General features: G+C 41.6%; 2 protein-coding genes across 2 annotated transcripts in view; both read left to right on the top strand.

The window, feature by feature from the left end:
- The window catches only part of LOC143492533 (uncharacterized), a 695,466-nt gene that overhangs the window by 561,089 nt on the left and 117,605 nt on the right, over nucleotides 1-16,772 (top strand). Inside the window, exon 10 of the mRNA XM_076990860.1 lies at nucleotides 9,512-9,685. Within this exon, the coding sequence (XP_076846975.1) occupies nucleotides 9,512-9,685 (174 nt within the window). The remainder of the gene's footprint in view (nucleotides 1-9,511; nucleotides 9,686-16,772) is intronic.
- The window catches only part of LOC143492526 (stonustoxin subunit beta-like), a 123,920-nt gene that overhangs the window by 96,819 nt on the left and 10,329 nt on the right, over nucleotides 1-16,772 (top strand). The gene's annotated exons all lie outside the window — the stretch shown is intronic.

The following is a 16,772-nucleotide window of genomic DNA, read 5'->3' as shown; positions in this document are numbered from 1 at the left end:
AAGATACCAACTTCCATCCCGCACATACTTCAGCCAAGTCGCAATTCCAGAACTGTACACTACATGTCGGAACAAAGTTGAAACGGAGCTGAGAAGTGTAGAGTATTACACGACATTGACAGATATGTGGTCGAGCCGAACCGCTGAACCTTACCAAAGCCTCACTGTTCATTTCATAAATGAACATTTTGAATTAAAGAGCCGTTGTCTACAGACGTCGTACTTTCCTCTTGACCACATGGGAGAGAACATCGCGAATGGATTAAAAGACGCGTTGGCCAACTGGGGTTTAAATGATGAGGGGCAAGTGTGCATAACCACAGATAACGCATCTAATATGATAAAAGCAGCCGAAATAAACCAGTGGACCAGGCTACAGTGTTTTGGCCACAGACTCCATCTTGCGATCGGTAAGTGTTAAATAAAGATCTCTCTCTCTCTCTTTAAAATAACGATGTCTATGCAATCTTGATTATGCCATGAAGACAAAAAGAATGTTAGTTTACTCTGAAAAAATGTCAAAACACATATTAAGACATTTAGTTCTGTCCAATAATAAATAAAAGCTGTGAAACCTTGATAAATGTATTATATATAATACTTAATAAATATATTATATATAACATTTTAGTATTTTTCAAATAATTTTTCCCTCTTATATATTTTTCAGAAAATGCACTAAAAGATGACAGAGTTGGCCGAGCAGTTGGTGTTTGTAAGAAGCTGGTTGGCCATTTCTCTGCCAGCTGGAAGAAGAAGTCGGCTCTGACAGCAGCTCAGAAAGAATTCAACCTTCCTGAACATTCACTAATTACGGAGTGCCAGACAAGGTGGGGAACCAAAGAGAAGATGATTGAAATGATTCTGGAGCAAAGTAAGGCCCTAAATCACGTGCTGTTAGCTGATAGGAGGACGCGCCACCTAGTGCTCATCTGGCAAGACACAGAGGTTCTAGAGTCAATTCACAAGGCACTGCATCCTCTCCAAGAATTTACTGATGCACTATCAGGAGAAGAATATGTCAGTATCTCATATCTGAAGCCAGTGCTCCATCTTTTAAAGACAAAAACCCTGGCAGAGGATCCAGAGGACACAGACCTGACAAAGTCAATCAAATCTAGAGTCATTGGCTACCGCCAGGATAAATACAGCGATCCGATCACACAAGAACTGCTTGATACTGCATCATTTTTAGACCCCCGATTCAAGACCAACTATATTGGCAAAGAAAATATCCCTGCTGTTAAAGCAAGAATGAAGGAAGAGATGGAAGAAGGAGCAAGGAAGGTAAATAGATGGTTGGGGTTTGTAAAGATGATGCCTTCTACATAAGTAATACTACCAATTACAGTTATCAATCATAAACTGTGCATGTTTTCAAAAATAATATTTTAATATTTGGTTGTATTTTTTTATGATACAGGAGAAGAGATCACATGTTACAGAGGCACAGAGTTTAACAGCCTCACCTGAAAAGCCAAAGAGGTCACTTGGTAGCTACTTCAAGAGTACTGCCATGTCTCCGGACTCATCTGTTCAGCTCAGTGATGCCATTGAAACAGAGCTAAGCAGCTACTTGTTAACACCCACCATTGATGGAGAAGAAAATCCCCTGGTGTGGTGGAAACTTCACCAAGTGAACTTTCCAAGATTGAGCAGGCAGGCCCGCAAATATCTTTGTGCACCAGCAACAAGTTCACCCTCAGAAAGGCTCTTTAGTGCAGGAGGCAACATTGTGAACTGTCAGCGTTCATGCCTTAAGCCACATAAGGTGGACATGCTCATATTTTTGGCAAGAAACCTGTAATCACTGGTTTCTGTCTGTACATGCAAACATTTGATGATGCTACTTTTGCACTTAATGTGACTTACTGCTAAGTGTATTTTGTAAAAATGCACCTTAAACTCAGAGTTTAACATATAGATGTGATATTTTACTTATTTCAGCTTTTCTACTGATGCATGACTGTCCACTGCTGACTAGTCAGTTACTGATGTTGCAGTTAAACATTTATGTGAATTTCTGTAATTTATTTTGTTGTTCTTTAAAGGTGTTGAGTTTTAAAAATAAAACTGACAACTGCATTTAATCTGACAACCCTGGGAATATTTTTTTATGTAGAAGTTTATAATTATATTTGATATATTTGAAACACGAATACAGGTTTAGGATTTAATGGATTAAAAATAATCACAATTTAAATCGCAATATTCTGTGGAAAAATCGCAATTAGATATTTTGCCCAATTTTTTTTTTGCAGCCCTACCACTCAGGCACAGGGAGAACATGAAAATTCCACACAGAGCAGCCCAGACCGAGAATCGAACCCAGACCGCCTTGCTGTGAGGCGACAGTGCTAACCACCACACCACCATGCCGCCATAGTGAAGATACTCTTCCCTAATATTACTGGTAAACTAAATCTGGGAGCACAAGAAATAACCTTGTTTGCTGTTGTATAATTATGAAGTATGTAATAAAATAATGTAAAATTAATAAACACTCCACAAATTCTTAAACCTGTACTATTTGAAAGCATCAAAGGCAGAAATGTCACCCATGAGAAGGAATTTGCGTTGGCAATTTGATTGACAAATTTACTATGTTGTCAATTGAGTGTCGGTAATTGTATAACGAGGTATAACGACATCCCTGGACCAACCTCTCAGTAGCTGCACCGGTCTACCGGGGATGTGGGATGATTCCCTGAGTGAACCAGCGTTCACCACCCACAGCAGGACGAGGAGAGACAACAAGTTCAGTTGTGTCAGATATTTAACTGGTTCAGATTAATGAGTGTAAGGACAGAGGACTCCACCAGGGCCCGTATTTATCAACCTTCTTAGAACTTACTTATGTGTAAAATAATTCTTAGTTAAAAGCTGAGACTAAAAGTTAGTTAAGCCTCTCAGACTCACTTTAAGCGAAGTGTAGGAGTAATTCTTAAGTGTCAGTCTCAGAGCTGATTTACGACACCTGGCTGTGCCGCAAAGCTGATCCTGGACGACGTCGTTTCAAAACCCCTTGCAAGAACCAATCACTGGATCGGATTTCATGTTCAATAATATTTCCTGAGAAATGTCAAGGCAAAATTCAGAAAATGTTGAAATACCTTCATATTTAACTTAATAATGTTGCAGTCATATTTTTTGTGAAATAACACAGCGTATTCACATAAATAATTCATTAAAAAGTATTTCATATCTACCTTTAAGTATGTGACATGCACTGGTATAATTTTCCCTTCTTTCTTTTGTTATTCATATATTTTCTCAGATTTATTTTGGATACTGCATACATTCTAACCGAATCACATTCAGGCGGAGGACCACCGGGCGAGCCTCTTAGCGCATTTTGTGAGGTGGTTGTAAGGAATGCCACCTGATCTCCACCTACCAGCCTCACCTGACACTCATCACCACACCCCCTGTATCTCTACTTAAACGCCCACATTCCACTTCCTAGTCGCGAAGTATTGCCGACTCATGCCGCATACCAAGCCTTTCTATTACCTGTCTGCTTTCCTGTGTTCCGACCCTCGCTTACGTCCCCGACCTCGTCTCCTGCCTAGTCCCTCTGTACCTCCTGACTTCGGCTTCCCCGGTATGACCCTGGACCGTCCTGACCACGCCAAGACAACACAGTTGTTACTAGTGCTCGTGATACACCTGCCTGTGCTTGTACCAACGTTTCATTTCAATAAAAGCGGTGTTCTTCCGCATTTGGATCCCTCTCTGCCTGTTCAATACGTTACAGTGGTGCAGCATATCATGGGGGAGACAGTGCGGTGATCTGTGGAGTGGATCCTGCATTAATGAAATTCTAAAACATATCTCAAAGACAAGGTTTTTTATCATTTATTTAGATTTGCACACAAACACTGATGCTAATTGTCACTTCAAAATTATTGCATCCAGTAATAAAGAAGTTGCTCGTGCTCCCGACCCTGCTGCCTTGAACCAGTGATTGTATATATACGGTCTCTGGCTTGAACGCAGATTCTCCATCTGCCCCTCCCTCTTTGACAGCGCTCCCAAACACCTCAAGTCATGAATGGCCGGAGGAAAAGTGAGCGTCTGATGGAGGTCTGGCAGAGGACTCACTCCCAAATGACATACAATAACTGACAAGGCAGATGTCAAAGCTTAAATTTAAAGTATTAAAATCGTAGCATGAATATTACACTCTTGCATGAAAAAAATGAAAGGCAGAAAAAAATGAAACCCATGCATATATTAATGCCTAATTATTGTGCATATTTGTGCATTGTGCATATTTATGTGCATATTTATATATCTATAAAATTGAAATGTGTACCTAAAATGAAGGTTTGCACACGTCTCTCAGTGCCATCTCAGCCCCCTAGTGGCAACTCTTAACGACTTATGAGTCCTCTGGAGCAGTCTTAACTTTTCGGGAGAGTAAGAGTGATTCTTATACTTGAGAGTTTTGATAACTGGCACTTACACTTAACTCTGTGAATAGGAGCAAATCTAAGAATTTTTCAGCACTTAAGTCCAAAATTCCACTCTAAGAAGTTTGATAAATACGGGCCCAGACCTGCAGCGTTTGATTAGATTATTAGAGGAGGTGGAGGTGAGGTGATCATTCTGGGCCCGTATTTATCAAACTTCTTAGAATTACTCCTAAGAATGCTGCTAAGAATTGACTTATGTCTAAAATAATTATTAGTTAAAAGCTGAGACTAAAAGTTACACTGTAAAAAGATTACTGTGAAATTTACAGTAACTTGCTGGCAGCAATTAGCTGGTAAGTTGCTGTAATCAATTTCACAGTATGCATACTGTAAATTTAATCACAGTACTTATAGTTCTTACTGTAATTTTTACCACAGTAGGGTGCTGTATTTTCTATTACAGTAATGATTAAACTACTGTAAGAGCTTTACAGCTTAAAATTACTGTATTCATTTTAATATAGTAAATTAATTACTGTAAAAAGGATTATATACTGTAAAATGAAGACGACATTGTTGTCCCACAAAATTAAATTTATTGTATTGCTTTGAATATTTTAAAACATTTTAGAAGATTTGAACATTTAAATACAAGGTACAATATTAAATGTGGAACTGTATAAAACCACAAAAAGCTTTAGAAATAAAACAATTAAATTCCTCTTTTCTGGGCTGGGGAATCCTTTAATTGGGTCTGAAAAGTCACTAAATATAGCGACAAAGTCGCTAAGTTGGCAACACAGTATTCCGTACTTGGTACTCAAGGCTAGCAAAAAAACGAGTGATGAGCTTCACTAAATGCTCTAACGTTTCCCTCTTCCAGTGCAATGTAGGATTATGTAGCAGCACCTTAGAATGGTGGAACTGAGAGCTGATAAACACCGGCTTCATGTTCATTTACACTATACTGGAATAAACTGATGAAAGCAAAGCTTTCAATGCTATTTATCTCGCTTAGTACCAGTTACTACCTCGACACAGACCGACTGTTTATTAGCTGAAAGATGCGAGCTAATAGCGTTAGCTGAGCTAACCATTAGCACTAGAAGACTGGCTGCTGGTGTACGTGCCTACAATAAAAACAGTGATTTCAAGGCGGGTTCATATAAAACCGCCTTAATTTTCATCGCGGGTTTATATATATAGTTATACAGCGAACTACACAGCATGTATTAGCTATGAAGGATATAAAGACATTATCCTCTGTCTGTGTGGATGTTGCCTACCATTAGCAAAAGTGGATTTCTGTTTAAATTGCTGAATAAATCCCGCTCAAATTTACTGTATTATCATTCACAGCAAAATTATATTTACTGTAGAATTCACCCGCCACTGAATTTTGACCATGATGCTTTGCAGATTTACAGTAACATACTGTAACCAGGTTCTACAGTAAGAATTTGATCATTTACAGTAATAATGCTGTGAAAACTACAGTAACATGCTGTAAACAGGTTCTACAGTAAGAATTTGATCATTTACAGTAATAATGCTGTGAAAACTACAGAAATTTTTTACAGTGTAGTTATCAAGCCTCTCAGTCTCACTTTAAGCGAAGTGTAGGAGCAATTCTTAAGTGTCAGTCTCAGAGCTGATTTACGACACCTGGCTTTGCCGCAAAGCTGATCCTGGATGACGTCGTTTCAAAACCCCCTGCAAGAACCAATCACTGGATCGGATTTCATGTTCAATAACATTTCCTGTGAAATGTCAAGATAAAATTCAGAAAATGTTGAAATACCTTCACATTTAACTTAATAATGTTGCAATCATAATTTTTGTGAAATTACACAGCATATTTACATAGTTAATAAATAATCCATTAAAAAATATTTCATATCTACCTTTAAGTATGTGACATGCACTGGTATGTATAATTTTCCCTTCTTTCTTTTGTTATTCATATGTTTTCTCTGATTTATTTTGGTTACTGCATACATTCTAACCGAATCACATTCAGGCGGACGACCACCGGGCAAGCTCTTGGACGACCACCTCTTAGCGCAGTTTGTGAGGTGGTGCAGCGTATCATTGGGGAAGACACTGTGGTGATCTGTGGAGTGGAGGGGGTTCGGTATCCTGCATTAATGAAATTCTAAAACATATCTCAAATACAAGGTTTTTATCATTTATTTAGAGTTGCACACAAACACTGATATGCTAATTGTCACTTCAAAATTATTGCATCAGTCAGTAATAAAGAAGCTGCTGGTGCTCCCGACCCTGCTGGCTTGAGCGCAGATTCTCCATCTGCCCCTCCCTCTCTGACAGCGCTTCCAAACACCTCCAGTCATGAATGGCCGGAGGAAGAGTGGGCGTCTGAAGGCAGAGGACTCACTCACAAGTGACATACAAGAACTGACAAGGCAGACGTCAAAGCTTAAAATTACAAGTATTAAAATCGCAGCATGAATATTACACTCTTGCACGAAAAAAAATGAAAGGAAGAACAAAAAAAATTTAATCCCATGCTTATCTTAATGCCTAATTATTGTGCATATTTATGTGCATATTTATATATCTATAAAATTGAAATGTGTGAAGGTTTGCACGCGTCTCTGTCTTCTCAGTGCCATCTCAGCCCCCTAGTGGCAACTCTTAACAACTTATGAGTCCTCTGGAGCAGTCTTAACTTTTCGGGAGAGTAAGAGTGATTCTTATACTTGAGAGTTTTGATAACTGGCACTTACACTTAACTCTGTGAGTAGGAGCAAATCTAAGAATTTTCCAGCATTTAAGTCCAAAATTCCACTCTAAGAAGTTTGATAAATACGGGCCCTGATCATTAGTGTGGAATAAAGGGTAAAAATGTGTTATGACATACAAATAATATGTGAGATGATTAATCTGATTAATGTTAATGTGGTTTATAATGTAGGTTTGTGTTTAGAGTACGTTGTGTTGGTCTTCACTCACTGAGCGTCACATATCAGGAGTTTATATCATCATAGTAGTGAGAGGAAAGTAATAGTGGGTGAGTTAATCTAAATTGAGAGCCACCATTTTAACTGAGGAGACCCAAACCCATGACTCCAGTAAACTGCACCACACCCCCTATAGAGGGGCTACACCTACTTGGTTTATTCAGTGTTTGTAGGACTCAAAATGAACCTTCAACGTTACTCTGAAATATTCCTCAATCACCATTTTTACAATATACTATTAATTTAAGTTATTTTACATTTACACACCCCACAAGTGATCACACTTTGATCACACTTACTTTTGTAAGCAGTCAAAGTTATTAGCAGAGGTTAAAATAAAAACCAAAAAACTCTGGTTTATCCTGCATCACCCCCTTGAGAACTACAGTCATGGCCAAAAGTTTTGAGAATGATACAAATATAAATTTTTACAAAGTCTACTGCTTCAGTTTTTATAATGGCAATCTGCATTTACTCCAGAATGTTATAATGAGTGATCAGCTTAACAGCAATTAATTGCAGAGTGAATATTTGCCTAGAAAATGCTAACATTGTTTCAGTGATTGCTCCATTAACACAGGTGTGAGTGTTGATGACGACAGGGCTGGAGATCAATCTGTCATGATTTAGTAAGAATGACACCACTGGATACTTTAAAAGGAGACTGCTGCTTGGCATCATTGTTTCTCTTCTGTTAACCATGGTTATCTCTAAAGAAACACATGCAGTCATCATTGCACTGCACAAAAACAGGGAAGAGTATCGCAGCTAGAAAGATTGCACCTCAGTCAACAATCTATCGCATCATCAAGAACTTCAAGGAGAGAGGTTCCATTGTTGCCAAAAAAGCTCCAGGGCGCCCAAGAAAGGCCAGCAAGCGCCAAGACCGTCTCTTAAAAGTGTTTCAGCTGTGGGATCGGGCTACCAGCAGTGCAGAGCTTGCTCAGGAATGGCAGCAGGCAGGTGTGAGTGCATCTGCACGCACTGTGAGGCAGAGACTCTTGGAGCAAGGCCTGGTCTCAAGGAGGGCAGCAAAGAAGCCACTTCTCCCCAGAAAAACAATAAGGGACAGACTGATATTCTGCAAAAGGTACAGGGAGTGAACTGCTGAGAACTGGGGTAAAGTCATTTTCTCTGATGAATCCCCTTTCTGACATCTGAAAAACAGCTTGTTCGGAGAAGACGAGGTTAGCGCTACCACCAGTCTTGTCTCATGCCAACTGTAAAGCATCCTGAAACCATTCATGTGTGGGGTTGCTTCTCAGCCAAGGGAATCGGCTCTCTCACAGTCTTGCCTAAAAACACAGCCATGAATAAAGAATGGTACAAGAATTTCCTCCGAGAGCAACTTCTCCCAACCATCCAAGAGCAGTTTGGTGATCAACAATGCCTTTTCCAGCATGATGGAGCACCTTGCCATAAAGCAAAGGTGATAACTAAATGGCTCAGGGAACAAAACATAGAGATTTTGGGTCCATGGCCTGGAAACTCCCCAGATCTTAATCCCATTGAGAACTTGTGGTCAATCATCAAGAGACGGGTGGACAAACAAAAACCTACACATTTTGACAAAATGCAAGCATTGATTGTGCAAGAATGGACTGCTATCAGTCAGGATTTGGTCCAGAAGTTGATTGAGAGCATGCCACGGAGAATTACAGAGGTCCTGAAGAAGAAGTGTCAACACTGCAAATATTGACTTGCTGCATTAACTCATTCTAACTGTCAATAAAAGCTTTTTTTACTCATAATATGATTGCAATTATATTTCTGTTTGTGATAAAAACATCTGACAAACACACATAACAACCAGAGGACAGCAGATCATATGAAAATATAATATTTGTGTCATTCTCAAAACTTTTGGCCATGACTGTAGGTTATCATCTGCACAGATACACTACTGCAACCATATGGGTTAATTACACTGACACCTGGTGGTTATTTTGTGTATAGTCATTTTTATTATGCAGTTATGTTCTCCAAACACACATGTCTAAATGTGATAAACAAAATAGTAGTATGATCATTAATTAAAAATGTCTATATTATAATATCTGTTGTGTCAGCTATAGAGTGTATAGTAATATCTGTTGTATCTACTTGCAGTCTGGCTCTTTGTAATCTTGGGGGAAAGACTTGTGAAAATCTGGCATCATTTTTGCAACTGGCAAATTCCCTCCTGATGGAACTGGACCTTAGTAACAACGACCTGAACAATTCAGGAGTGGAGCAGCTCTCTGCTGGACTGAAGAGTTCACACTGTAAACTGGAGACACTCAGGTGAGATTTGTTATATTCAACAGAGATTCTTCTTGGTTGGTCCTGTAGCTCTGACCTCCATCACCATGAAATGTTTTGATAGTTCAGTCATGCAGCATATTAGACCCTCCTGCCTCCTACTTTGATCCCCTTCAATAATCATATAATGTAAATCGATCTGGTGAGGATCTGGCTGTATCCAGTGCACTACACGTGACTCTTACACATCTAGAGAACAAAGACACGTCAGGATGTTTATCTACATCAACTCCACTTATACCATGATTACACAACAGCTCACAGAGAAGCTGGTCACTCTGGGCCACTCTGCAGCTGTGTACTGTACCTTCTTATACACAGACCACAGTCAGTGAGAACAGAGAACAGAACATCCAGCAGCATCACACTGAGCAGCGTCTCCCCCAGGACTGTGTGTTCACACCTCTCCTGTTCACATTACTCACACATGACTGTGTGTTCACACCTCTCCTGTTCACATTACTCACACATGACTGTGTGCTCACACCTCTCCTGTTCATATTACTCACACATGACCGTGTGTTCACACCTCTCCTGTTCACATTACTCACACATGACCGTGTGTTCACACCTCTCCTGTTCACATTACTCACACATGACCGTGTGTTCACACCTCTCCTGTTCACATTACTCACACATGACCGTGTGTTCACACCTCTCCTGTTCACATTACTCACACATGACCGTGTGTTCACACCTCTCCTGTTCACATTACTCACACATGACCGTGTGCTCACACCTCTCCTGTTCACATTACTCACACATGACTGTGTGCTCACACCTCTCCTGTTCACATCACTCACACATGACTGTGTGCTCACACCTCTCCTGTTCACATCACTCACACATGACTGTGTGCTCACACCTCTCCTGTTCACATCACTCACACATGACTGTGTGCTCACACCTCTCCTGTTCACATTACTCACACATGACTGTGTGCTCACACCTCTCCTGTTCACATTACTCACACATGACTGTGTGCTCACACCTCTCCTGTTCACATTACTCACACATGACTGTGTGTTCACACCTCTCCTGTTCACATTAGTCACACATGACTGTGTTCACACCTCTCCTGTTCACATTACTCACACATGACTGTGTGTTCACACCTCTCCTGTTCACATTACTCACACATGACTGTGTGTTCACACCTCTCCTGTTCACATTACTCACACATGACTGTGTGCTCACACCTCTCCTGTTCATATTACTCACACATGACTGTGTATTCACACCTCTCCTGTTCACATTACTCACACATGACTGTGTGCTCACACCTCTCCTGTTCACATTACTCACACATGACTGCACTGACACATTCAGCCCAATCACATCACAACATTCACAGATGACACTACAGTCAGTCTGATCACCAATAATGATGACACACTGTACAGACAGGATGTGGAGCAGCTAATCAGGGCCTCAGAGGGGATCATGGGAGCCCCACTCCCACCCTAGCAGACGTTTATAAAGATGGATGTGTCAGTAAGGCCTCCACCATCATGCTGGACCCTCTCACCCCTCCCACCACCTCTTTGTGCTCCACCCTCTGGTAGGAGCTGCAGAACATCTGGGCAACATCCTCCAGATTGTACAACAGTTTATGTCCTCAGATCATCAGGACAATTAACTCCCTCCACAAACTGCCCCCATTCACCCCATCAGGACAATTAACTCCCTCCACAAACTGCCTCCATTCACCCCATCAGGACAATGAAGTCCCTCCATAAACTGCCCCCCATTCACCCCATCAGGGCAATGAACTCACTCCACAAACTGCCCCCATTCACCCCATCAGGACAATTAACTCCCTCCACAAACTGCCCCCATTCACCCTATCAGGACAATTAACTCCCTCCACAAACTGCCCCCACATTCCCCCCATCAGGACAATGAACTCCCTCCACAAATGGCGCATTTCCACTAGGGCCTGCTTGGCGCGGTACGGTTCGATTCGCGACGGTTTGTGAGTGTTTCCATTAGTACCAGGTCCCAGTTAGCCGGTAATTTCGGGTACTATTTTCGTACCTTCTCGCTCGATGTTCTAACCGTTCCGAAGCGGTACAGTTCTGTGACGTGGAGGAACAGCATGACACTGATTGGCCAGGGAGTGTCGTCACAGGTTGCGTCAGGAGAGCGACTCCTCCGCTATTCTATGGACTCCTCGGCCATTTTTAAAACCCAAGGAGCGAAGTCTGTTCCCTGGTCAAACGCCGAGGTACAAACCTTTCTGTTAATAATCAGCAATCAAAAATCCAGGGCGAACTGGACGGGGCCACTAGAAATGTAAAGGTTTTTAGCGAGGTTTCTGTGCTAATGGCCACTCATGGCTACCAGCGGTCCGTTCAGCAGTGCCGGTCGGTCCAAGCTAAAAAGCTTAAAAGCAATTACCGGGCGGTGAAGGACCATAACGGACGCAGCGGAGCAAACCGCAAAGACTGGAAATGGTTCCAGCAAATGGATGTCATATATGGTCACCGGCCAGCCAGTAACGGAAGAGAAAACGTGCTGGACAGACACGGCAATGTTGGTGCTGGAGGCCACGGAGAATGGTGAGTGTATTGTGATTTCACAGTTTTACTACTTAGGCTCGTAAAAGATGTAATATGAACGCATCTATTGTAAACGCAGGAATTTAGAGCTGTGTTTGTAGTTAATGTTACTGTCGTGTATTCACATCAATAAATACCACGTAGATTGAGTCAATGTCTTGTCTTTATTTGCTGACTGTACAACCGCTGTCGAACAAAAGAAAAGCCCGCCAACCGGATCTTGTCACTGCGCAGCTCAACACGTCACTCTGCGCAAATACACACTGATTGGTTACAACCTTGACATTTGATAACTAAATCACAACACAGGTTAACTCTTAATGAACAATATGTATTAAATCAGGGTGTATTACTATGCACAACACTCCTCCCCTAAAATCAGAAAGCCATTTCTTACATTAAAAGAACACCTTTTAACAGCTTCCTCTTTAACTTTAACTCTTTTTTTTTTTTTTACAAGACAAACCTCTGTTCCTACAGATTTAATCTGTCAGGGGGCTTTACCTGACGCTTTGGCCTGCCACTTAATGAGCTGGCCTCATTTGCTTGAGCATGCACAACAGATTCCTTTTTGGACACATTGAGAGAACCCCTTTTATCAATTTCTGTTCTTGGTCCTTCGTGATTATCTGACTCTGAGGACCTTTCCAGACCCGTCATTCCTGGAGTATTTACAATGTCACATGACACCTGGTTAGCCCCTTGTGGGTCATCGAACGTAAGTACAGTGTCCGATGCCTCTCGTACATCAGTATAGATTTCTGTACTGATTAACTGATTTACATGCCTCTTGCAGATTTTTCCATACACCTTCACCAAGTAAGTAACAGGACCCAGCACTTTTACTATGCTGCCTGGTAGCCACTTAACACTCTCCCCTCCCCTGTAGTTTCGAACCAACACCTTTTGCTTGGGTAGAAAGCGCCGATCATACTTCAAACTACCAGCCTGTTTTCTCTGCATGGCATCTTGTTTCTGCTGCATACCCTCAGTAAAACTAGGTTTAATGAGAGATAATCTGGTTCTAAATTCACGTCTGAGGAACAACTCTGCTGGAGTCTTTTCTGTGGTACAGTGGGGTGTACTTCTATAACAAAAAAGAAAATTATGAATGCAGTGTTGGAGACTCATACTACCACTGTTTGGTTTCTCCAGTGCTCTCTTCAAATTTTGCACTAAACGCTCTGCAGCTCCATTTGAAGCTGGATGATAAGCGGAACTCTTGATATGTTTTACCCCATTGTTGTGCAAGAACATTTGAAATTCTTTCGATGTAAATTGGGGTCCGTTATCCGAAACTACTTCTAGAGGAAGACCCCAAGTAGCAAAATACCCTCTTAGCACCTCTATGGTCTTATCTGCAGTAGTGCTAGACATTATGGCAATCTCAGGCCAGCGAGAGTAACTGTCAGTAACTACTAGAAAATGATGCTTTCCTTTTTGTGCAAAATCCAAATGGATCCTTTGCCATGGCCTGTTAGGCCAGTTCCAATGATGAACAGGAGCTTTAGCCGGCTGATTTCTGCCTAGCTGACATAACTGACAGGTACTGACGCAAGCCTGTATGTCTGAATCCAAATATGGCCACCAAAAATGGCTACGTGCCAAGGCTTTCATCTTAACAATTCCTGGATGATTTGCGTGCAATTCCTTTAGCATTTGTGAGCGTAACACTTCGGGTATAATTACTCGCAACCCCCACATCACACAGTCATCTTCTACTGTCAGTTCGGTGTTTCTCACAAAATAAGGTTTAAGCTCTTCCTCCGTAATATGTTTTGGCCACCCGTTTAAAGTAAAATATTTTACCCTCTTCAATACTGGATCCAGTCTGGTGTTTTTAGCGATCTCTGCTGAGGATATGGGCACCATGTCCAAAAAAGATACCCTGAAAATTGGATTACATTCAGGGCCCTCAATGTTTAGGGGTAAACGAGATAACGCATCGGCATTACCATGCTGCAGAGAAGGCTTGTACTGTATGTCATACTGATATGCGGCTAGAATCAAAGCCCATCGTTGCAGTCTAGCGGCAGCTAAAGTAGGAGTCCCAGTTTTTGGTCCTAGGATTTTCACTAAGGGTTTGTGGTCTGTGACCAACGTAAACTTGCGCCCGTACAAGTATTCATTGAATTTGGTTACTCCAAAAATTATACAGAGTGCCTCTTTTTCAATTTGAGAGTAATTGACCTCCGTCTTGGTCAAAGTTCGAGATGCATATGCTATTGGCTTTTCAAGCCCACCTGGTAACTGATGCGAAATAACTGCCCCTATCCCATAAGACGAAGCATCACAGGCTAAAATCACTGGCAGTTTGGGATCATAGTGAGTCAATACTGGTGCAGACATGAGTTTCTTCTTAGTGCTGTCAAACGCTGATTGACATGTCTCTGACCAGCCCCATTCTTTGTCTTTGTGCAACAGTTCAGTTAGTGGCTTAATCTCAGTTGACAGGTTTGGTATAAATTTACCATAATAATTGAGCATGGCTAGAAAAGACCTTAGCTCCGAAACATTTTTTGGCACCGGTGCATTCTCGATAGCTTCCAATTTGTCCTTCATAGGATGCAACCCCTCTGCATCTATGACATGCCCAAGGTAAGTGACACTGTTCTGAAAAAATGAGCATTTCTCCTTATTTACTCGTAACCCGCATTCTTCCAACCTCGACAGTACCTTTTTCAGAGTGCTTAAATGCTCCTGTGTGTTTTTTCCAGTAATCAATATATCATCTAAATAGCAGACAACGCCATCTAGACCCTGTAGGATTTGATCCATAGTGCGCTGAAAAATCGCTGGCGCACTAGCGACTAGGGCTGTCGCGGTGAAAGAATTTCCCCTGCGGTTATTTATGGTGGCTCAACACCGCGATATGCGGTATGACGCGATATGTGTCATTTGTCGTCTAAAATCTTAATTTTAGAGCTATATAATTGTTTTATTGTTTTTATTGTAAAGGGGTTCTTATTGTTTTTAAATTGCAAAGAAGACACAGTTTTAAGAGCAGTTAAATATGTGTTTATTGTCAAATAGAGAACACAGAAGTCAAATGAGATGCAGTAAGAACCCATGCTCTTTCGCTTTCTTAAAAGTGTAGGGTAAATATTTTAAACGAGATTTTAAACACAAAAAGATAATTTAATAAATAAATCAATAAAACGAAATCTTTCCTTAACCAGAAGAATAACGTCTCAGCTTAAACCGGAGTTGTCACGTCCCTGCTGCGCGCTAAGAAAACCAACATATTCACCTTATGTGGTTTCAGTGAGGAGCGGAAAGGGCTAACAATATTCCCGGCAGTACTAAAAACTCGCTCTGATGGTGTGCTTGTTGCACAAATGCACAGGTACTTGCGGGCAAGTTTGCAGAGCAGAGGAAATCTAGCCTCATTGACGCGCCACCAGGTGAGTGGATCTGCGTGGATTTGACTTGAACCCGAAATGCTCCCAAACCGGCGAAGTCGCGTTTTGTTTTTTGACCAGAGCATCTGCCGTAGTTTCCATCTTTGAAAAAAGGAGACGGATTGTTGATCAGCCGCACCGGATGATAACAGGGGGTTGATGGGAAAATGACTTTAACTCTTGCACAGGCACTTTCCCCTCGCATGGGAAAAAACACAAATATTGCGGTTGTTGCGGTTAATTCCCGTACGTTGCGATCTTCTCGTCAATAGCGCGGTATTGCTATACTGCGGTTATCGCGACAGCCCTACTAGCGACACCGTATGGTAGCCTATTGCAGACATATAAACCACGTTGAGTGTTAATGGTGAGGAAGGGCTTGCTTTTTTCAGCCAGTGGCAACTGCGTATACGCCTGCTTCAAATCTAACTTAGTGAACTGCTTTCCTCCCGCCAACGTAGCAAACAAATCTTGTGTTTTGGGCAGAGGATACTGGTCAACATCCAACCACGGATTAACGGTCACTTTGTAGTCTCCGCATAGACGTACGGACCCGTCGCGTTTTGGGATACAAACGATTGGCGCAGCCCATTCACTATGCTGCACCGCGGAGATTACACCCTGTTTTTCCATTTCAAGAAGTTGTTTATCGACAGCTTCACGCAATGCATATGGGACTGGTCTAGCCTTGCAAAATTTTGGTTTTGCCTCGGTTGAAACTCTGAGCGTGGCAGTCACCCCTTTTACACAACCTAACTCGGCACTAAACACTGACTTGTGTTCCGCGCACAATGCCTCCAACGGATCGTCTATGCGATTCACTTTAGACCAGTCTAGGTTCAGCATGCGAATCAAATTTCTACCCATGAGTGCTGGCCCTTTTCCGCGAGAAACTAATAGAGTGGACTGTACCTGTTGTTTCCCACACTCTACATTTACTGCAAATTGTCCCATCAAATCTAATGGCTGATCCGTGTAGGTTTTAAGGCTAACATTACATGGCTGTAACGGCACCTTGTGGAATTTCGACCTGTACAAACTCTCTGATATTACCGACATCGCAGCCCCAGTATCCACTTCCATACACAGCTTAACCCCATTACAACG

This window comes from Brachyhypopomus gauderio, unplaced genomic scaffold, assembly GCF_052324685.1.
Source record: "Brachyhypopomus gauderio isolate BG-103 unplaced genomic scaffold, BGAUD_0.2 sc78, whole genome shotgun sequence".
In the NCBI taxonomy this organism is placed as follows: Eukaryota; Metazoa; Chordata; class Actinopteri; order Gymnotiformes; family Hypopomidae; genus Brachyhypopomus; species Brachyhypopomus gauderio.
This window is presented reverse-complemented; position numbering and strand designations above follow the sequence as displayed.